Source organism: Thermobia domestica, chromosome 9, assembly GCF_964235325.1.
Source record: "Thermobia domestica chromosome 9, izTheDome1.hap1.1, whole genome shotgun sequence".
Lineage (NCBI taxonomy): Eukaryota > Metazoa > Arthropoda > Insecta > Zygentoma > Lepismatidae > Thermobia > Thermobia domestica.
In genome coordinates this window covers 203,323,721-203,346,664 of record NC_137462.1, presented here as the reverse complement: position 1 = coordinate 203,346,664, position 22,944 = coordinate 203,323,721, and the positions used below count along the sequence as shown (strand labels likewise).

The following is a 22,944-nucleotide window of genomic DNA, read 5'->3' as shown; positions in this document are numbered from 1 at the left end:
AGTTAACATCTGTCGTCACCTACCAGAAATGTTACGTGTAAATTAGGTTGGATCTGTTCACGCATTTTTGATACTAGCAAAAGTACTGGAGCCAACCTAATAGTGTTATACCAGTCGTGGAGGAATTACTTTTGCTGGTAACAGAGACTATACCATAAATAAATATATATGTTTCCTTTATTCGTAAATAAACATATTAACTATAAAAAATGTTCGTGTACTTACTTATGAAGTGTCAAAATTGATTTTAAATAATGTGAATTTCCATTGAAGACGGTTGTACTCTAGACCAAGGGTCTGAAACACTCATGCATGATAGTAATTCTTCTTTTCCTTTTCTTCTTGTTTTTCTTACATTGAGGGATTAAAATCTTAATTTATCACTTTACTTTCTTAATTTATGATTGGAATTATGTGTGAAATATTTGTGAACCAGACTTTCCATCCATTTTTTTTCGCGTTAGTTAATTTTTCCACATAAATAGTAAAGAATATAATTAATAGCCATCAACTTCATCAATTCATTAAGTACCTTATTCTTGTTATTATTACTTTTACTAGCGGTATTAGTATACTATAGAGAAGGTAACGATATGTTTCAAAATTAAGTTGGCAAAATATTAATTTACGAATGTCTTCTTTCAGTGTCCAAGTTTGCTGTCTCTTATATCTAGTTATCCATTTTTTTATAGCCTTCGTTGCTGACTTTGGTTCCGCCTTTGTTACAATTTGCTGCCAAAAGTGCAGACTTAACGGCTGAAGACTTGTCCAGTGTAAGATTTACAGGATCGGGAGGTGCACCAGCAACAACCCCAGTCATTAAAGAGTATCTGAAGAAGGTCACACATCCTGATGCAATCTTTGAAGAAGGTAAGGATAATTTTTTTGATACTTATCATAAGATATAACAATACTAAACAAAGCGTTGGGAAATGATTCTTATATTAAACGAAAAAAATTAGTTCAGCTCTGATAAACATGAGTTGAAAAATGCCTTCTTTTAGGGTTTAGGCTGAGAAAGTGAATAATCACATCTTAAAGCATTTTAGCTTGTACCCTATGGGGGCCACTACAAGTAATTCAAGACGGAGAGATTAGTACTGTTAAGGAATGAATTAAGACTTGAGAAAATATTGTATAAGCCAATTTTGTTCGATTGTCTTTTGATTAAAGTTTAATTCAGCCTAAATTACAGAAGGTTGGTCCACATTTATGGAAACGATTTTGTGTCCCCTACGCTAGGGCGTAAAGCCGTATTTCCACCAGCTGTTGTGTTCGATATGACCTCCCTGACTATAAACTATAGCCGGACTCCGAAGTTTCCATTGGAGTAGGCTTCTGTTCAGAGAAATCTGATCAAGTTTGGACCACTCCTCCTTGCAAACTTTCCACAAGCCAGTCGATGTGCGTGGGCGACGGAAGGAAATCGCTCGCTTCAAACACTCAAAAACACAAAAGTCCATTGATGCAGCGTCGGGAGATTTGACAGGGATGTTTGAATATGGGATAGCATGGATTCCAGTTTCACGCACTTTGCGGGCCATGTATGCCACAGTTGTTCGAGCCGTGTGGCTGGCTGCTTTGTCTTGATGAATGAAGACTTTTGACACCTCAGCATCATACAACGACGGAATATGCTGCCAGTATAATGGCTCCAGAACGTGAAATGAAATGAAATTTTGAGTTTTACGTCCCATGGTTATGCCGGTTAGGCTAAAGGAGATGGTGATAATCAGTAATGAATGAAATGGTGGAATGAAGAAAGTGGGAGGAAACGGGAGAACCCCGAGAAAACCCACGCACACGGTGTTTGTCCACCACAAAGTTCACTGGGCGGGAGCAGGGTTTGAACCCGAGACCCCTAGCACCAGAGGTGAACGCTCTACCACTGAGCCACCGCGGCCCGGCTCCAGAACGTATTGTTGATAGTATGCTGCGGTAATTTTCACATTTCGTGCAAATCTATGCAGGGGAAGTTTCCCTTTATGCCAATAACCTGTAACCACCATGAAGCCACGGGGAAAACTTACGCGGCACGTGCGGACCCAATTGGTATGATCCTTGGCATCCTTTGGATGATAGTAAATGGCTCGAACCCGCTTGGAGTTTGACAAATAGATCCAGGCCTCGTCTAACGTGACCACATATTTCCATTTGTCACTCGCTAAACACCGTTCATAGAGCCGTTTGCAATGGACCCTGCGTTCCCGGATGTGTTTGGCTATGAGTGTGTGGACACATGGCTTATACTTCACTTGCAGACGTAAATCCTGGCTGATTATCCCCTGCACAATTGATTTTGATCTTTTAACATTCCTGGCAATGTCTCTTTGTGGCAGTGGAATCTCCTGGGCCACCAACTTCTGCACTTGTCGAACCGCATCCATTGAACGTTTGGGACAGGGGTGTTGTTTTCGTGTCACTGTGCGCACATCCGCTTCCTCTGGATATGCATTTTTGTTGCGTTTGAGAACATTGGCAATACCCTTCTTGGAAATGATGAAACCCTTGGATGAACACTGTTTCACAATTGCGCTGTAGCTGTATCCGATCTAGGAAAGAGCGGTGATGTACTCCCCCCAGAATGAGGACACTTCTGAAGACATTTAACCTTCGGAGCACTTCACTTTCTGCTATCGAATTCAACACATAGGATGGGTATGCATCGCCTGATCGTTATTAGCATTGTGTTAGGTGACAGTCCGTAGCACCTCAGGTGGGGTAGAACAGAAACATGTGTTAAAGCGCTCAGACAGTAGTGATGGGATATAGGAGATCTCTCGGAGCTTCAAAAAGGCCAAATTGTAGGTATATCATATCGAAGACAAATAATATCATTACCGATTCTTCATTAAATTTCAACTCAAAATACAAAAATAATTAGCGTTGGAATAGTAGCAAGACTTCATTTTTTCGAAAGGATATCGAACATAATATTAGTCGTATTCTGTCCTTTGTAAGTATTGTTTCTTGGGCGAAAATTTTTTGGTACATAATTGTGGTTCATGGATATTGCTTTTTCCCTTCACATATGTTATTTTTCTGACAGAAGTTTTTTTTTATTATTATTATACAGTTCTTTATGAACGAAGCATTGTAGAATATTGAGAAAGTCACATTTTCTTACGTCTGATATCCGCAGTTGAAAGTTTCAAACATTGTATTGGGAATAGAATACATGCATTTTGAATAGAATACATGTTTTACTTGGGCTTTCATCGTTCTTCCCGCATCATCTTCAGTTTTCCGTAAGTATTTCTAGGTAAGAATTGATCATAATTGACCCCCCCAAAAAATCTCGCCTGATGGTGTATTTGAGGGTATCGAAATAATAAGTGACTCTTCCAAAATTCTTAACATTCACTGCGGTGTTGGAGAAACTAATAGTTACAGTATGTATTTAGCGTGTATTTTTAGGATATGGGTTGACGGAAACATCACCAACGGTGTTAAGTCATGGTCGTACTTGCCTTAAAACTTTCAAATATGGATCAGTTGGACGTTTACTTCCTCTCACAGAAGCTAAAATAATAAACAAGGAAACAGGAGAACTTATTACTGCACCACATCAACAAGGAGAGCTTTGCTTCAGAGGCCCACAGGTAAGAAATATGCTTTATTTTTATATGTTACTTGTAAAACAGTGTTAGATATTAAAAGAAAAGTGTGTCGTATCTGACTGTATTAAAGGTTAGCTATCATGTTTAATATGCTATATGCACGTAAGAGCAAGGACTCTCCGTGTAATTAACATTCTGGAATGTCAATTTCAATCGAAGTCGAAAATTAGTAGGTTTGTATATAGTAATACGAAGAATTCTGCAAATTATCTTTATTATCAAAGAGGAAGCAGTTCCGCACTCTGCAATCAGTGAGTAGTACGTTGCCTATTTCGAGTACCTTAGTCAGCAAAAAATTCAGGCGTGCTTTGGTCCAAGCCAAGGGCACCTAATTGCCAAAATCCATACCTCTATAGACAAAGGGGCGTATCTCATTTTTTTCAACTTTTCCAGGAGGCAAGTTTAAGGATTTTATTATAATTTATTTTATCGTGTTCTGTTGAAATTTAACTTCATCTCGTAAGTTATATATCTCAAATGAAGGAGATCAAACTAAATTTTAAAAGAAGACGATAGAATAAATAATGGGAAAAGATTTAAACCTGTCTACTGGAAAAGTTAATCTCTCCTTTTGTCGCGAGAAGACGAATCATTTTTCAGAGGGTACCTTGGCACATCATCTTGATTTTGGCATGGATGTGTAATATGCCATTACAGTCTAATGTGATGATGTTTTTAATAGGAGGGTGCCCGAAATTTTTTGCACCGACTGTACTTGACGTTTAACAAAAAATTTCTGGCTGTTCATATAATTCGTAATATTGTTTGTTATTCTATTTCAAATTAACATGGAAAACTGTAAAATTTATTAGGAATTATAGTTTTGGGAATCAATATCTTTATTTATATATTAAATTAGTTATAAGTCTTGTATATGGATATGTAAATGGATTATTACAATTCTTACGGTGTCATTGCTATCTGAAAATATAGGTCCACCATTGGACGGAACTTTTCAGATCAAATAACCAATCTAAAATTTGACAGAATTTTCAGGACCACCCTTCACCTCTCTTTTAGATACCTAGGTCCTTCTGAAATCTAGTTTAATCCAGATTTTACCAAATTTTATTCGTTTCAAAGCCCCACCGCCAAAAATGCTTTGTTTTGATTGGAGGATTCACCCACGCTATGATATTAGAGCGCGATTATTCCCATTCCATGCCTGAAAATTTTGCTGACAACAGCCAGACTCGGATCTTCCAGCTCAGAAAGGTAGAAAGGAGCTAGAAAAGCTGCAGTAAAAGGTAAAACTAATATAATAGTTGAATAACTACCATCCAGGAAGCTAAGGAGCCATAATTTGCTAGATTTTCATAGTAAAAAACCGGACTGAAGAACTAAAATAGGAAGCATAACTCGGTGACGCCATGTTGTGCAGATATAGTTAGTGATGGACAGGTTCTGTGAAGTGCATCAGTTTGCGAGTTGTTCTTAGGGATCCACAAACAGTTTCGGAGGAGTAGTGTTTTCTCCCTTAAAATATTCTTATCCTAAAAACTATTCCTTTTCGAGTTACGTAAGGCCTGCCCCACTACCGTTTGTGTTCGTGTATGTAGCGGATGTGATTTCTTTTTGTATTTATTTATTAGTAACATGGCGGTATTTAATTTCTTTGTAGTTAGGATAGTAATCATAATGCACGTGTAAAGTTTCAAGAGGGCTCCTGTCTACTCCCAAATTGGGGGTACGGCTTCCAGCGGGATGAGTTGAACATGTAGTTTGTTCCGGGTTCCTGCCCCTTCAGGGCAGGGGTCCTATTGTTAGTCAACACTTTGATATGTCCCCTCGGGGCATTGATTAAACAGGTTGAGTTAAGAATGTGATTTAGTGAATACAAGGGCCAATTGGCCCTGTTCCTTTCTTTCCCTTTCCTTTCGTAAACCGATAGAGCCGATTTAAAATGGTAAAATCTGAATGTTGTCTGTGTATATTTATTAGTATAACATGTATTAATGTAGTGTGTAGTATGGATGTGGCATGTATGTGTTCGTAATGTAGTATCAGTAGGAGTGATGGTAGTTAAGTGATGAAAGAGTGTGTGAGATAATTAAATATGGACAGTGTAGTATTTACTATGCGATAATTTTTATTATTATTCCGTCATTAAATGAACTTATAAACAATATTTGAAAGTGAACGTAATATAGTACAATAATTCCGTGTACAAGGTCACATTCAGTGGTTCAAGGGTTGATCATATCGTCGCTAGCCCCCTAGTGTCAAAAGTCAGTACTAACCGTCATTCTTATGTCGATGTTCTTAGTGATTTAGTTTCCATGGAATTGACCTTTCTTTTCGAAATAAAACCTAGAAGGTATAATTCCCAGCCCATATGGATGTACAGTTAGGTTAAGTGACCCAAAATTAATATATTCTGAAAATTACTACATTCTACTTAGTCTAGAAATCGAAATATTTAAGTAAATAAACAATACGTAATTTCTTAACAGAAGTCGGGCGATATGATGCTAGTTCTTCGCTTTGAAATTATATTAAATGTTCATTTCTTTTTTTGTGGCTGCAGAATAATTTCATTGTTGTCAGAATTTCATAAACATTAAATATTATCGCAGATAATTCTATTTTTCAGTGAACATACGTAGGATTTTTTTTCGTTCTTAATAAAGCTACCAGGTATTACATAGTATTGTGTGTGTGGTGAAAGAGTCTTGAGTTCGAGTGAGGTTGTCGTGCAGTGATCGGAATGGGAAATGTTTGTAGTGACTATAGATTTTAAAGTATTATGATGAAATGTGTGTGTAGGCTGGGCGTAGATAGAGGAGACAGGGTGTTTGTAAAATATAGCGTCGTAGTAAATGAAAAAGATGATGATATGAATATTATATGAATATTAATATGAATATGAATATGAAGTATATGAATATTGTAGTAGATGAATATAGATAATAGGACACCCATAGAGTTAAATATATAGTAGCCCAGTGAATACTTCGCCACGTGTTGATATATATATATATATATTGAATAGATACGTATAGCTACAAGCATCTCAGGTTCTGACCCCTGCACCGGAATATCACGCGGACCGGAGGGCGATATATAGTCGGACTATGGTAATACTTTGTAGTTTGATGTGTTATAGTAATGATCAACCATAGTAATATCATCTAATAGCATGGGTAGCATCGTACAATCGCTGACTAGACATATTGAATAATAAATTATGGAAAGACAATAGTAGCTGTAGAACGGGGCTGTAGTGAATTATATTTTCTGGTCGGTTTTAAAATAGAATATCCTGCTCCGTGAGATTTTTTTTTCTTCACGTTACCTACTCGGGCTAGCTTACAATATTCATGAAGGCGACAGCTCTGACAGGGTTACAGAATCAAAATAATTAGTTATTAAAAATTTATTATACCGTACCCGGGCATCGACCCCTCCCCCCTTGAATATTTTCGTTTTCTTTTCTTAGTTTTCAAACTAGATAGTGATGGAAATTAATCGATGCCTCAGAATTTAGCGCATTCTGCGAAGGGGAGCTATCGGTGAAGTTTGGCAATAGAAATCACCGATCCAAAATCCAGTTTATTTAATTTTTTTTATTATTTTGGCAAATCACTAATTAGGGATATCTTAGCTATTACTCTAGTTTCATTACTATTCTGGATTCTTTTACTTTCCGAGAGGTTGGATGAATTTCTTTTGTGAAATTCTAAATTAGCGCCGTCTCTAACCTTCCGGAGGATTCCGGGATCTGCAAGGGTGTTGACCGGATACGGTGAGTGGTGGGATTTCCCTAAAGCCTTTGTCTTTCCGAAAATCCCATCGGGGACACAGACTTGTCTCATCTTCGCAGAGATCTTTTATCGGCTATTTATTTGGTAAGCCGAACCCTTTTTGGCATAAAAGAGAATATTTGGTTATAGTATGTTGTATACGTAAATTTGACCACTTATCTTTCGTAGTTGTAGTGTTCTGTCTCCTCTCTTTTTACCTATACTTCTTCTACTTCTTCTCTAGAGTTTTTTTTAATTTCAACCTCCCCCCCGGTTTTGAACTTGTCGCTTACGATTTATTTAACGTACAACTCTGATCTGAAATTACCAGCTGAGACGTTGCAAGACACGATTCATGGATAAAGTAGATAATGATTGGGTCCTCCATCACATTTTGACCTATTGCCAAAATGAATAACGACTTCATATTTGACGACACTTCAATTACGTTCTTTCACCGTCGTCCCTTTAAGTTTTTTTTTAATCCATTGGTCACTTTCCTTTCTGTTTTGGTTTTCGTTTATCTTGTAGTTAACCTGGGCCCAGAAATTGTATTTTAGGTTATCTAGTTATATCTTTAGGAATGTTCTGTGTTACGTGCCTGCCTCACAGAGTTTTTTTTAAATTATTTAAGCACTAATTGAATATATGAAAGTTAAAATTTATAGACGCGCGGTATCAGATAAAAAATTCAATTCTTTTCTATATGTAATGTCGGAAGTCATTTGTTTTCTTGTACAATGTTTGCAACCTTTTCTAAAATTATTGTTGGGGTTATTACTTAAAATGTGTGCGCGATTATTAAATATAAATATATATATAGAGAGATAAATGAATACGTCGAAATGTACATGTACTTAGTATGTGAATATGATTTTAAAGTAAAAGTATGATATTAAATGTATTATATGGATATATGTAAGAGCGCTCGTGTCTGTCCCCCCAAACGTGTATTGGTTGCTATAGTTTACCAGTAAGTTTTCCGACGAATATAAGAATATAGATTTTTGTCAAGAATACCGCCGTGCACTCAAATAATTTTCCTTTTCTTCTGAATAGATGTAAATGATAACCTATGTAATTATTTAATGGCATGTATTAAGAAGTAACGGCAGGTCTAAACGTAACCCACATCATAATGAATATTATCCCTGAACTACCAATCTAAAACCATTGTGGAAAGTGTACCTTTAATCCCTCTCACCTGCATATGTATCCTGTGACTTGACCAGTTTTTTTTAATCCTCAATTTAAACCATCATACTCCTTACTCCTGTGGAAGATCGTTTTAAATCCGAACCATATATACATATATACAAAAGTGATCCTAAGGAAAGGTTTCATGACGTGTCCCAGTGTTAAACAAGTAACTTGAAATTATCCAATTAATAAATTTGTGAATGGACTGACTAAGAGGAGAAGCATCCTCTGGCGGAAAGTGATTTTTCAAAATCCCTAGATGGGTATAAACGTCGCAGTGTGCGAGTGCAGATATAAACTGCTAAGAGTTACAAACTAAATATAGTTGATGAATGGTTTTATAAACCAATAGTCATATATATATATATATATATATATATATATATATATATATATAGATATATATATATAAACACAAACTAAGTTAAATAGAGCGAAATGTTTTTGGACACTACGAGTAGTGCGTGATTTGTGATTTGAACGCTCAGAATTATTAATATTTTATTGCTCAATGTGAGGTAGAGACTCATAAGTTCTAGTACACCTAAAAGTTTTTTCTTTTCTTTCCTCTTTGTCCATATTTTTTTTAAGTGAAATAAGTGTCTCCTTTGCGTATGTCGCAAATCATAATTTTGCTTTAGCATGCCTAAGATATGATACATGTAATTATTTTTTTTTCCATTTGTCAATATGATCAAATGTATAAAGACTTACTAAAGTATAACCCTATGTATTCTATTGATATATAACCAAGAACTTGTGCTTTTAATATTTTTCTTTTATAATTATTTCTTTTTTTTTCACTATGAATGTAATAAACTATTTGTATCCCTGTAGTTAGTTGGTTTCCTTTGAACATATATACATTGTCCTGAGTGAGTGAGCGTGTGAATGCATGATAGATTTAATTTAAGTAACTTTAGTGATATCATTTGTCGTATTAACATCTATAATATATGTGTCATGTTTTAATATATGTGTTAAGGTAAATAACCTAGGTCATGAAGGACCGCTACTAATAGTTTAAATCGGCTCTAGGAGTGAAACGAAAATAGCAGGATGAGCCTAAATACGACATCTTTCTTCCAGGAAGTTGAAACTCTTATTGATACGATACATAAATTTATATTGAGTTTATAAGTTTGATTTTTTTTCTCTTCTTTCTTGGCTAATTCATATGTGTGGTCGATCCTAGAGAACAGAGTTCAGATGCTGGATGGTTATCAATTACCAGTTGGAATAACATTACAAAAAAATGATTTCCATTTTCTCGTTTCCTGGTCTAGATCTGGGCAACCCCACGAACGTAGTGCCTGGAGCTAGGTCTGGATGGTATGAGGGAACATGTGTCTATTCCGAAGCATTATAAAATTGATTAACCGTTAATAACATTTAAAATGATTCATCTTTCAACAACTTTCTCGACTTCTCGCTATATTCCCAGAATTATCCAGTAATCTATTTCTTAATAAAATACTCTATTTGTTTCTTTTTCTTTCTTTTCCTCCCCTTTTCCTACCTTCTTCTTTTACCCTTCTACTTTCTTCTCTTTCTTTTCTATTTCTGAATGAAAGAAAACGGAGTCATGACTGAGAGTAGTCGCTATTGGCACGGTCAATAAGTTGTTTCGATGAGTTTTCTTCGGGAGTCCGATATGGGATAATTAACCATGAGAGGAGTATGCATTAAGGGACGAACAATAATAAGAAAGTTTATTGAAATTTACTTTATTGGAAAATAATCAGGATTTCAATTAGTAGGTGATGTTTCGTAATCGCCCTCGTTCAAAGAGAATTAATTTTAGCGACTCCTCTACATTGCTCATCTTCGTTTACGACTTTTTTTTAACGTTTTCTTTCAATTGGCTATCCGAAGATTGTAGGATCTGTTGCCCTGGAAACGGCGGTTTCTATGGCAACGGACATCCGTTTTCTTTCAGATGCGTTGGTGAATCCCCATAATATTGCCAAAAATTGCCAAAAATAAAACATTGGTCAGATTCAATAGAGCCATTGTATGCAGCTCTGAAAGTTTGTGTGGTTCTCCAACTTGAAGATTTGGCGTGAAATTACAATCTCATTCTGTTAAAACAACAACACTTGTTCAGAAACGTTATCAGAATCCTCGAGAAAATCTGAAATGAGTGAGTTACAGAAATATAGGATGGATCTGGAAGAGATTCAGGAAGTTAGATGGGAAGGATAGCAAATTTTACGTTATTCTTTTTTTATTATTTATTATGGGAAGGGACATAAAAATCACCTAGAATCAATGTTTTGTGTTCACAAAAGAACAAGATCAGCAATTATACATGTTGAATTTACTAATAATAGACTTTCTTTTTTACTCTTAAGGGTTTGCGGTGCGATGTTATTGTTCTAAACGTGCATGCCTCAACAGAAATAACGATATAATGGACATTTTTCACAAAGAAATTGAACGTATTTGGTCTAGGAATTAATTCGTGCGGTCTGTACGCACACATTGAAGCTGTAGTACAAACACAAAATACAAAATACATAAATACCTTAAGAAAAATATTGTCCATCGCTAGCCACCACTTTCGCCCATCTGTCAGGCAATGTACGGATTCCGTGGCGAAAGAAGTCCTCATCCTTGGAAGCGATCCAGTCAGAGACCCATGTTTCGATATCTTCTGAAGAAGTAAACCGCTGTCCAATCAAATCGTTGTTCATGCAATTGAACAAGTAGTAGTCCGAAGGAGCAACGTCTGGTGAATACGGCGGGTGGGGTAAAACTTCCCATCCGACATTAAATAGGTTTTGACCGGTTTTGAGACATGTGGGCGAGCGTTATCATGTTGAACAATAAGTTTATCATGTCTGTTCTCCCATTCTGGTCGTGTTCTGGCCAGAGCTTGCTTCAAACGCATTAATTGTCGTCGATAACGTTCTCCATTCATAGTTTCACCCGGTTGCAGCAGCTCATAGTACACCACACCTTTCATATCCCACCATATGCACAGCATAACCTTTGCACAGTGAATATCTCGTTTTGGTTGTGATGGACCTGGTTCACCTGGTTTCACCCAGGCCTTTTTTCATTTAGGGTTCTCGTAATGGATCCACTTCTCATCACCCGTAATAATTCGATGCAGAAACCCCTTTCTGCTCTGTCGTTGAAGCAGCAATTCGCAAATGGTTTTTCGTCTTTCAACGTCTCTGTCTTTCAATTCATGTGGAACCCAATGTGACATCTTTTGAATCATTCCCATGGCTTTCAAGCGTTTGGAGACTGTTATTTGATCAACGCCTAATGCTGCTGCAAGTTGTTCCTGCGTTTGACACGAATCCTGCTCGAGCAATGCTGTCAATTCTTCGTCTTGAAATTTTTTTGGCTGTCCAGCTCGCTCTTGGTCTGCCAAGCCGAAATCACCACTTCTAAACCGTGCAAACCACTTCTGACACGTTCGCTCAGCTAGAGCATGGTCACCATACACTTCCACCAAAATACGATGACTTTCAGTCGCACTTTTCTGCATGTTAAAGTAATGCAGCAGGACACCCCGCAAAAACACTTTATCAGGCACAAATTGCGCCATGTTCATTTAACTACAAACTGGTGTTGTTGACGCTTTAATCCACTGCTTTATACTACGAACGATACGCGATGACAGGGGTTTGCAACACATGTGTGGATACACGGAACTGTGGGACGCTCCGTTCGTTGCGACATCTCTTGTACACCCGCACGAATTAATTCCTAGACCAAATATATTTGACGAACTCTTGCGATACGATACGAAAATTCTATTGGGAGATTTCAATGCGAAAGTAGGATGAGAAAACATTTTCAAACTAATCACAGGGAACGAAAGTCTGCATAAGGAAAGTAATTATAACGGTGTTAGACTCGTAAACTTTGGAACATCCAAAATGCTTATCATAAAGAGAAAAAAAATCCCACACCGTAACATTCATAAATATACTTGGACCTCACTAGATGAAAGGACTTAATCAAGTTGATCACATTTTAGTAGATAGAAAACAGTCTAACATAATTGTTATTTGGTCGTTCAGAGGATCTGTCTGTAATATTGACCACTGCGATTGCAACAGAGCATTTATCACTGAAGAAAGAAAATACTGAACAATCCAATAGCGCAAAACATCAGATGGTGCATTGTCACATTTTGACTTTTGTAAAATAAAGACATTTTTTAAAATAAATGGCAAATATCAAGGAGTATAACGGAGGCTTATTATAAAACAATTAATGCATTTGTTCGTGATTGAATTGTTAACGCAGAACCAATATTCAATAACTTTCAGAAATTGTAAACAAAACACACAAAAAAACTTTTTCCAGCGAACTGGATATATCTATGTGCCTCTCGATGAATTTCTTCCCTTGGAGATATTTTTCCTTCGTCTCGTCTCGAATGTGTCGGAAATCAGTCTGATTTTCAAAATTATTTCGAAAGAAATATTCACTCAGACAGAACTATTTCTTGAAACCAATACCAACATTTATTACTTTAAATGTTAGAGAATGCTTAAATTTAATAGTTAACCGAAACGGGGAGTTCTTCCGACTGCGTCAGGTCCAGGCTTTTCTAAAATGTGTTAAAATTTTAAAGCCAAATTCTCTCAATTTTTGGTGTATTGTTAAATATATATGCATTCTGGTGTTGTCCACGCAGTATGCAACATTCTTTTTGTTCACCAGTTCTGGCTATTTCTTCTGAATTGCTAGGTGCATTCGCACTAATTGTCGACAGTATAGATCCAAGTCTATTGTTTTGCCCGGTAGCAGCAGCTTGTGTTGCACTATGACCTACCAAGCACACCAAAGATACAGCATAACCTGCTTTGGTACAATATTATTAATGAATAATATTGTGCCAGAAAAGAAGATTGAGTCACTATAAGAACTTTACAACTTACGTCCCCACGAAGCAACTTTGATTCAATTAATACAATAAAATGTAAATTGCAATAAAGTAATCGCCGGTACTTTGCAGCTACCTCGATCTGAAAAAAACACAACTTCACAGGAGAAGAAAATAAGTTTGAAATAAGTCGCTGACTTTCAACTAAACTCCCAACTTTTTCAAACGTTCTTTTTTCTTCTGTTTTGTTTTTTGAGATACGTTGTAGCTGCAGAGTACCGTCGATTAATAATATTTATTTAAATACAAGTTGAAACTCTTTGCTTAGCATTGAAAACGCTTTGAAATTATTATGCTTCCAGTCGACGATTAAATCATAGTGTATCATATATTTTGATTCGGAAACATTATTCATTATGAAATATCATTCTAATTCTGATGATTGAAATGTGCAAGGACTGTAAGGAAATATCTACGAAATACGCTTGTATATCACTTTTTCTTGATTGCAGATTATGAAAGGTTATAAAAACAATGAAAAGGCAACCAAAGAGATTATCGATGACGAAGGATTCTTGCACACTGGAGACATTGGCTATTACGATGAAGATGAATTTTTCTATATTGTAGGAAGAAATAAAGAACTTATTAAAGTGAAGGGGAATCAGGTTTGTATATCTATCTCTATGTATATGTATATGTATATCTCTCTATACATCTATCTCTCTATACATCTATTTATATTGCTGCAGGTCAGATTTTGGGGATTGTAATTTCTTTTCCTATAACCAGCTAAGTCTTCATGTCAGGCTACAGCCTTAGACGTAATCCTTCATTCAGACAGTGTTTTAGAAATAGATGGGCTAGTGATATCTCTACTAATAGGCTAAAGATGCTGTCCGGTTAGTCTTCCAACAGGGAGCGCAGAGAGAGTGATCTCAGGTGAGCCAAAACCTACAAACAGTATATCCAGCCTGATAGGCCCGAAGGTGATAGCCTAATTAATATACAGCCGGAAATTTCACTCAGACTGAAACTATCGTAATTCGTAGCCTGAAACACGTCCTAGATATCATCCGAAGATAATTCATCTAGGCTTTGTGTTGTAGAGCAATAATTGTTAGGTAATGCGATAATTACATAGCTGAGATAGGCAGAGTAGTGGAACTAACTGTATGCAGCATTCACAGTGTTTACTCCGATTGGAGTATGACTCAGTTTCAAACCAGATATTTGCTACTATTCGGCATCGAGGTTTTGGCAAAGTCTCTGTAAAGAGTAACAACATTATTCGTTTGAATGTTTTATTATGATCTACTTTTGGAATATATATACACAATGGACTATACAAATTTCCCTTATACGATTTTACGAACTACAGTGCTCGTCTAGTAATTAGAATCTTACAATGCTTAAAATTCTCACGTCAATATTCAGCTTATTTTAATAAGTCGCAGTAACGAAAACCTCATATGTAATTTTATATAATCGCGTGCTTGATATCCGAGTTCGCAGGATACAATACTGGAGACTATCAATAATAAATAAGTTTAGGGGAATGCATAATTTAAAATAATGAGAAATTGGCTAAAAATGTAGATTTGCAACTAATTTGAAATAAGGGACACAAATTCAATAATTACGTATAAAGATAAACAAGAACCAAGTAATTGTAGGGAGAATATACATCAAAGTTCAAAACTACCTTCATATTGTGTCCAAAATATTTCAATTAGTATAATTCATGTGTCGGAGGAGTGTTAATAAAAGACCTGTCCATCTAGCGCGTGCTAAAAAGGGGGAATTAATTTAAAAGAAACGAATTAAAAATAAAAGGGAAAATGAAAATGAGAGCAAAGGCGATGTCGTTCATGTACCAAGTTGCAAACAGTAATTTCAATCAAATATTCATACAAGATGAGCGGCGGTATACTAATCAGAGTTAAGTCATTATTAATTACCGAAAATTGTGTAAAATGTAAAATGGAACAAACTACATGTTCTCACTGGATAAGTGAGACGAATCAATATTGACGACACACAGACACACACACAAACGAAATTTCATAAAAGTAGAATAAAACTTCACATGAGATGCCGTTAGGTTCAGGCTAAAAAACTGTTAAGACTGCAAGAGAGGTTGCCCGAAATAAAAGTAAATCAGAAGATCCACTTAAACATGGGTTGAGTTGATTTTAGTTTAGCGTCCCTTTCAGCAGCGAGGCTATATGAGACGTGGACCTACTGATTAACGTGGAATCCGAACCACATGAGCTCCCGCCGGGAATCGAACCACTTAAACATGGGTTGGGAGAAAATGCAAGATGAATAATTATATCGATTTGTAAAAGAATTTAAAATACAACCAACTTTTGGTAAACTGGAATAATTCATGCCAACAGAGGTGATCTATGTTTGAACGGTGTTGATGGCTGCCTATGCTGGCTTGAAGTATCGGGCAAACTTCGGTGAACCAGTACAATATACCGGCCAGAATCTAGGTTTCACTTCAATTTTGCTATATTACGTAGATTCCCTAAGTTGTTTCGTAAGCTGACGGAGTGAGAGGCAGTTCTGGCCGACGAGGGAGGTTGGTCGGTTCCGATGGAAGCTGAACTGTTACAGTTCGAAAAAGGAAACAGTTTTCTTTTATGAATTATGTAAGTACAAAAACATAATTATAAAACAAAATATATCATATTATAACATTGTATGCATAAAATAACGAGTTATTAAAGAACAATATTGTAAAACAAACAGAATAAGTTTCCTGTCGGAATTTACGGTAAGCACGAAAATATTAGTAGGATATACTCGGAATACAGTACATTACAAAATAATATATAAAGTTATATTGTTCGCTTACAATTAAAAAAATACTTGGAACTCAGAAGTTACAATTGAGTCTGAGGTTACAATTGCATTTAAGAAATAGAGGCAATCAAGCTATGCCCACATGTGAACATCATTATCACCGACCTAAAGCTAATTTCTTTTGGATTTAAAAAGGACATTGGAAAAATGGACTTAATTTGAACTTTATTAACCAACTCTCGTATATTTCCAAACATTCTAGAAACTCTTCTCTTATCGCTTTGGTATTTCTCTTCGTTTGTGTTGGTGAGCCTCAGTCCGATTTCATGACTAAATATGGACATACGATGCAGAAACAACGACTCCCTTTGTGAACGCTTTCTCGAGTCCGGAAAAACGGAAAAGCTGCAATAACACCTCCGTCTTGTCATCGTCTATTGTTGGTTGGTTAATTTGAAGCATCCGCATCTCTTCAGCCAAAGAGCTTGAATTTACTATTATACGTCATAACCGGGGGCTTCCAGCCCCGAATAACTCATACACAATAGCCCACTGGCCACTGGACAAAGCCTCAGTGCTTTTGCACCCTCGGGACACCTAGCTTCGTGTCGTCGTTTGCTTGCGCATCGCGCGCCTTTCGGAAAAGCAGCACTCATTGCTGCCTAAAACTATAAAGTGCGAGTGTCTCTTATTATTTTTTTCTAACGTACAATACGTCCTAAGGTGAAGTCAACTTAAATGTCTTATTAGTTGATTCATGTCGACAGTGTATTTTGGAATACTATCAGTTTGAAGATTCGAACCAGTTAGCTCGTTTCATTATTACAAACGTTACAACGAGTGGATTATTAGAGTGACATTTAATCTGCTGCTACATACATAAGGATTGTATTTTGAAAACCACCTCAGGACATTAGCTCCAGGAGCAGCATCTGCGATTAAACCCAGGACATCGATGGAACTACTTTATGGGCTAGCCGAAGAATGATGTGAGTTGTTTTTATCTATAAGCCACGCCACCTTAACGTCGATAATTAGTAAAAGGTTGTTAAACACAGTTATATTTTTAAATCAATGTGCATGTAATGTTTATGTTTGTCGAGTAACATTATACGTTTACTATCTAAGTTCGAGTTCATTATTTGTTGAAAAGTTAATGTTTAATTTCACCATACTCGTAGCTTAGTAAATATATCTACGTTGCCTGCATCTACGCATGCTGTGCTCCCAGCCCAGCACGACGAAGCTGTAGGCATGGGCATTGACCATAGTCGTTGTGAGATAGCTGGGAAATAAAAAGGAGAAAAGGGCAAGGTACGAGACTAAAAGATTGATCCGAACCACGACGTACACAATGGTCACATCATCTTCTTCTCTACCTCGACGCACCTAGGATGGAACTACGATTTACATTTCATACATAATATCCAATCACCGTAGCATGAAGAATTGGGGTGGTAATATAAAATACCAAAAAATCCACAAGTATTGTCATAAACTTTATGTTCTTTGTTTCCTCCTTTCGTTTTTTGAACTCCTTTCGGTTTTTTCAGTAGAAGATCCAGGACCTCCGGCAAAGCATGGTCTTAAAAAGTATCGTCCGTACTCGATCGATTAATTCCGGTGATGTAATTACCTCTGCATGCTATTTGTGAGTGTTTTTCTTTCGAACTCTTTGTGGAGTGGAAACTATATCATGAAATGATGAAGAAAATGTTTCATAGAGGAGAAGCTGTGGTTGGTGGCTCGGTTTAGGCGAGTGAGGTACATCTTGTTGATCTCTCCTTATAAAAACTACCTTCAAAATAATTTTACATTAGACATTAATTTGTTCCGCTTGGCACTACTTCAATTTTTTTACAAATAATAGTAATAAAAAATATTTTCTGCTTTTCAACGCTTTTATATTAGTATTGTCTGTTTTTTAGCGCTTGTATTATTTTTTGATCTTTTCTTGGAGTTGATTCATATTTAATAAACAGTTTTTATATGACGTTAAAAGGTATGCCACTCGTTGCTAATCTGATGATGTTGATATTTTCCATTATGCTGGGATAGTTCTTTATTTATGTAGTGTATAATAAAAATATTAACCATTTAGTAGCAGGTTATATCTATTGTTCTTTGATTTCTTCTTACAATGAGCAAATTGTACTTGTAATGTATTCTTTGTCACTAACTTTTGGTGAGTGTTGATCTACTATTTAATTATTTGTGATATTTGAGGGGAAAAAATTATAGCTATGACCATGCTGTAAATTTGCATGGACGTCCTGTTTTTTGTTCTGAAAATTTGGAAGCCTTACACATATTCCAACACTGATATGACATCACAAAATTAAATGGCATGTATTAGTACAATACAAACATACAAACCCAATGTGTTAAATAAACAATATGGCAAGATGTAGTTTGTCTGAAGTTAGAAATTTTATCAACTAAAGATTAATATCTATCGGCTTGCGAGCGCAGAAAGCCATATACCTATACTATAAACGATTAGAATAAAAGTGCACATTCTCATTGATTTACTTACATATTGTTGCAAATTCGATCTGGAAGGAGATGCAATGGGAATTTCAATTATCATTATAAAAATGTCCATCTCTCGAAACTTTTAGAGGCATAAAATTTGGTATTTAAACTTTTCATTTAAAGTCATTAAAGAATCGTGTCAACGTTTTTATATATTAAATTCGTGCGAATGGAATTTTTCCTTAGGTGCGTCATTTCCAAAGACCAAAATAGTCATCGTATGTAACCACACACTTTTGCCATTACTCAACCAACGTTTGATTCCATGGTAAAAGAAATCTGGAGTCTATGATACGAAAAAAAAAAATACCCAATTGCACCTTCCACCTCCCGATCATCAGAGAACATCTCTCCTAAGAAGTGACTGTGATGCGGGAAAACATGGTAGTAAGTAAAAGACACATTGGGATGTGCAAGAGTTTCATACTACAACTCATGGAGATCCTATGCCCTCTTTTGCGGAATATGTGGGCGAACAGTAACATTCAACACGAGGACATAATACCTCCTGACTATTCCAGAATGCTTGCTTTGCAAGTTACATAGAGTTTAGCATTATTAACGATCTGCATTGTAGTTTCACCTTGCCTGAGAAGGCCACGATGAATCACTTCCACCACACCAGCAATAACAACTTTTGTGAATTGACAGATGGTTTAGTAAACCATCTTGGACATCGATCACGATCCAAACTTTTACGATTATCATACCAGATCCATTTTTCATCTGTAGTTACAATCCGATGCAGGAACAGCCGATGCACTGAGCAAGCTAGAGAGTTGTAACATGCACAGAAAACTAATCTTCTGGTAGTAGCTTAGTAGTAGGCTCATGACAGGAAAGCAAGAAATCGGAATTCACTCCTCTATCAAAATTATACAAAACCAAAACAGAATGTGATAGCGAACATAATTTTGAAATCTACTAATTTCTCAGAAATGGAAAAAGATTTTCTTTATTCTATTACTACTGTTAATGACAATACATTTCTATCAGAAAAGACGTTGTTCGTTTCCCGGCGGGAGCTCATGTGGTTCGGATTCCACGTTAATCAGTATGTCCACGTCTCATATAGCCTCGCTGCTGAACGGGACGTTAAACTCCAAATCAAGTCAAGTCAGAAAAGACGTTGCAGTTATCTCTATTATCAATCAACTCTTTAAAGAATTTTATAATAGGTTCTTGTAATGGAAGTGTGTATATGGATTTCAATAAATAATTGTTTTCTATGCTTCAGGTGTCCCCAACAGAACTGGAGATTCTGATCCGTGAAATCAAAGGAGTTGATGACGTGGCTGTCGTGGGAATCCCCGATCAACGATCAGGTGAAGTGCCCAAAGCATTTGTTATTCCTGCCAAAGACAGTACACTCAAGGAAAAGGACATCAGTGATTACGTAGCTCCACGCGTGGCACACTTCAAACGACTGGAAGGTGGTGTACAATTTGTGGAATCTATACCCAAATCAGCCTCCGGAAAAGTATTACGTCATGAATTGAAGAAGATGTAATTTCTTGCTTCAATTTTTAAGTAGATCTAATTAGTTATCAATCAATTTGTAAATAAAATAATATTATATTGTTTATTGTGTGCTTTATTGTTTATAATAATAAGACATGATAAAGAATACTTATTACTAGAGCACGAATTTTTATGTAATATCAACCCCTGAAACATGTACACAAATATATTCCGTAATAAAAATGTCTGAAATATGTAAAAATGTAAATTCATAATGAAATAAGTACTATAAATATTTAACATTAATTCTTATTTTCTTTTAAATTTCTTTCCTCACAAAAGGATATGTTTATTCGAAAGGACCTACAAAAATTCAAGTTACAATATTAGAATACTTACGTCATCTTCTGCAGTGTACATTCAGATATTATCGAGAATTTGAATATGTCACCACCAGGTACATTTCAAATTGTACAGAAGCAAATGTTCGTTGTCGTACTTTTCAGATGTTTCGATTCTCTTTATAGCAGAGAAAAAATGCTCGTTCGTTACAGTGAACACTGGAAAAGTGGTAGCAAACGAAATACATTAGGAAAGATGGTACGTTCACAAATCGACAAACTTTCCATCACATTACTTGGTAACTGGTCCTGTCGACTCAACCGTTGGTGAAGGAGTTTTAATTCTACCCGTATTGTTGTCTAGTCTCCGATCAAAGGATCTTGATTATAGAAATCATACAACTGTTGTAAACCATCAGAACAACCTATATGCGATTTTGTTCGTGAAAAAAGGCAGGCATCTAAAACTCCCAAGCATTTCACTGTACTTCAAAAATTGCTTTTTCCTATTTCGTCCCTCATATAGTTGAAGTTTCATTATTTCTTCACACATCTGCCCTATGTACTTTTCTTTGCCTTTGTCTGTCTTTCTTCTCAATTCATTACTCAGCCTTCTGTATTCTTTGATGTCCCTGTTTTAACTCTTCTGCGTTTCTCCGTCTTTTTAAGCACCACTTCAGTTATCCATTGATTTCTCTGTGCTCTTTCTATCCTGCCAATGTTGTTTTCGAGTGTGTCTCTTTAATTTTTCCCAAGTTTCTACATTGCCTACTATATCGCCCTAAACACATCATTTTTCTTCAATCTCTTCTTTCACATCACTGTTCATTCTTAGTCGCTCTGAGCCCCATATTCAATTGCTCCTCCTATTTTTCTTGATTGACTTTAACCAGGTTTGCACTTCCGCCACTAGGAGAGTATGCCTATTTTTAAAACCAGTATATTAGGGTCAGTGCTTTATCATTTAACTACCTCTTTGAAGCCAGGTATTTTAAGATATGTGAATTTTGAAGCTGTTAAAGGAGATATCTATTCCAGAAGTCTTCCTAATATAAAAACACTTCTCTCCAATATAAAAACACAAGGTAAGAAGTTTGAAATCCTAATATAATCTCAACAATGAGTTATAGTTTATTAATTGGGAGATTTATTAAGTCTATTGTGTTATGGCATCTGTTATCAAATCTACTGTCAAATGCCTTCATTATTCATAATACTCATATTTATTATGTTGTTTAAGTTGTTATTTATTTTAAAATGTTACAGATATTCTACTACTTTATAAACAAATAAAGGAAGAAAGGAGAATGGGATTTAATTCCAGGTAAAGAAACGTTGTTTGAATTTGGCTTGTAACACTACCGACTATCCCACGCTAACTCCCTTGAATTCAAATCCTACTTTCTACCATACATTCACATTTCCAGCCACAGCCAGTGATGCCAACCTGTGGCAAAAATCCTATATCGTGGGAGTTTTTTTTTTTTTTACCTTATTTTCTCTGAAAGGGATAATAAGCAGCATATATGCGATTTTTCGAGAAAATCGAAATTTACGGCTTATTCATTTAGATATTGTAAAAAGTGACTAACACAGGAAAATTTAATTTTTAACATTATAGCATAGTTTTAATTAGTATAACGTGGGAAATTCACACGTAAAATGGGATTTTTGCCTCTCGACATGGGATTTCATATTGTTTCAGGTTGGCATCACTGGCCACAGCGCGTCACTTCGAGTCTCAAGAAAATGATTTGTTCTGTTTGTTTCTATATTTTGTACGAAATCTTTAATTACATAAGCCAATTTAACCCTGGTAAAAACTATAGACACTCTACATTCTAAAGTAGTTTGCAAGGGGACGTATTATCATCAATAACTTTACTGAGCAGTTTCTCCGATGTTAGCATGAGATTTTTTCAGTGTAAAATGAATTATTATACGTATATAGCCTACTTGCTGTAATGCCCATTCTTGGCAGGGAAGAATATGTTTCTGTAAAGTATTGAACACCTTTTTGCCTTTAGAATCCGCATGGGGGATGAATTTGGACTTTAACAACATCGGCAATTTCAATATTCATCTTATGGGTTAGACACAAATATCAAACGTTTTCTCCGTCTCCTTTAGCCTAGCCAGCATAAACGTGGGACGTAAATCTTAAAGATTTCATTTCATTTTTTCGAAAGTTTTCTATTATTTTTACATTACACTCTTCCCGCCCCAGCAATTGGGCTGAACTTGCACTTCAAAGACGTTACGGATATCAGGACTGCAATGTGACTCGCGTCCCTTTTTTTTACAATACTATTCAATATAAACTGTATTTGTTAAACTATGGAGACATTCTAGCAGAATCTGTCCACCAAGACGAAATA

The 22,944-nt window shown here is 36.0% G+C and overlaps 1 protein-coding gene across 2 annotated transcripts in view; it reads left to right on the top strand.

Annotated features, from left to right (window-relative positions):
* The window catches only part of LOC145660544 (putative 4-coumarate--CoA ligase 1), a 70,612-nt gene extending 50,263 nt beyond the window's left edge, over nucleotides 1-20,349 (top strand). For both annotated transcript variants that reach the window (XM_081725737.1, XM_081725736.1), the window contains exons 5-8: nucleotides 693-870; nucleotides 3,418-3,602; nucleotides 13,928-14,083; nucleotides 20,002-20,349. In XM_081725737.1, the coding sequence (XP_081581863.1) occupies nucleotides 693-870; nucleotides 3,418-3,602; nucleotides 13,928-14,083; nucleotides 20,002-20,274 (792 nt within the window). In that variant the 3' untranslated portion in view covers nucleotides 20,275-20,349. The remainder of the gene's footprint in view (nucleotides 1-692; nucleotides 871-3,417; nucleotides 3,603-13,927; nucleotides 14,084-20,001) is intronic.
* The last annotated feature ends 2,595 nt before the right edge of the window (nucleotides 20,350-22,944 follow it).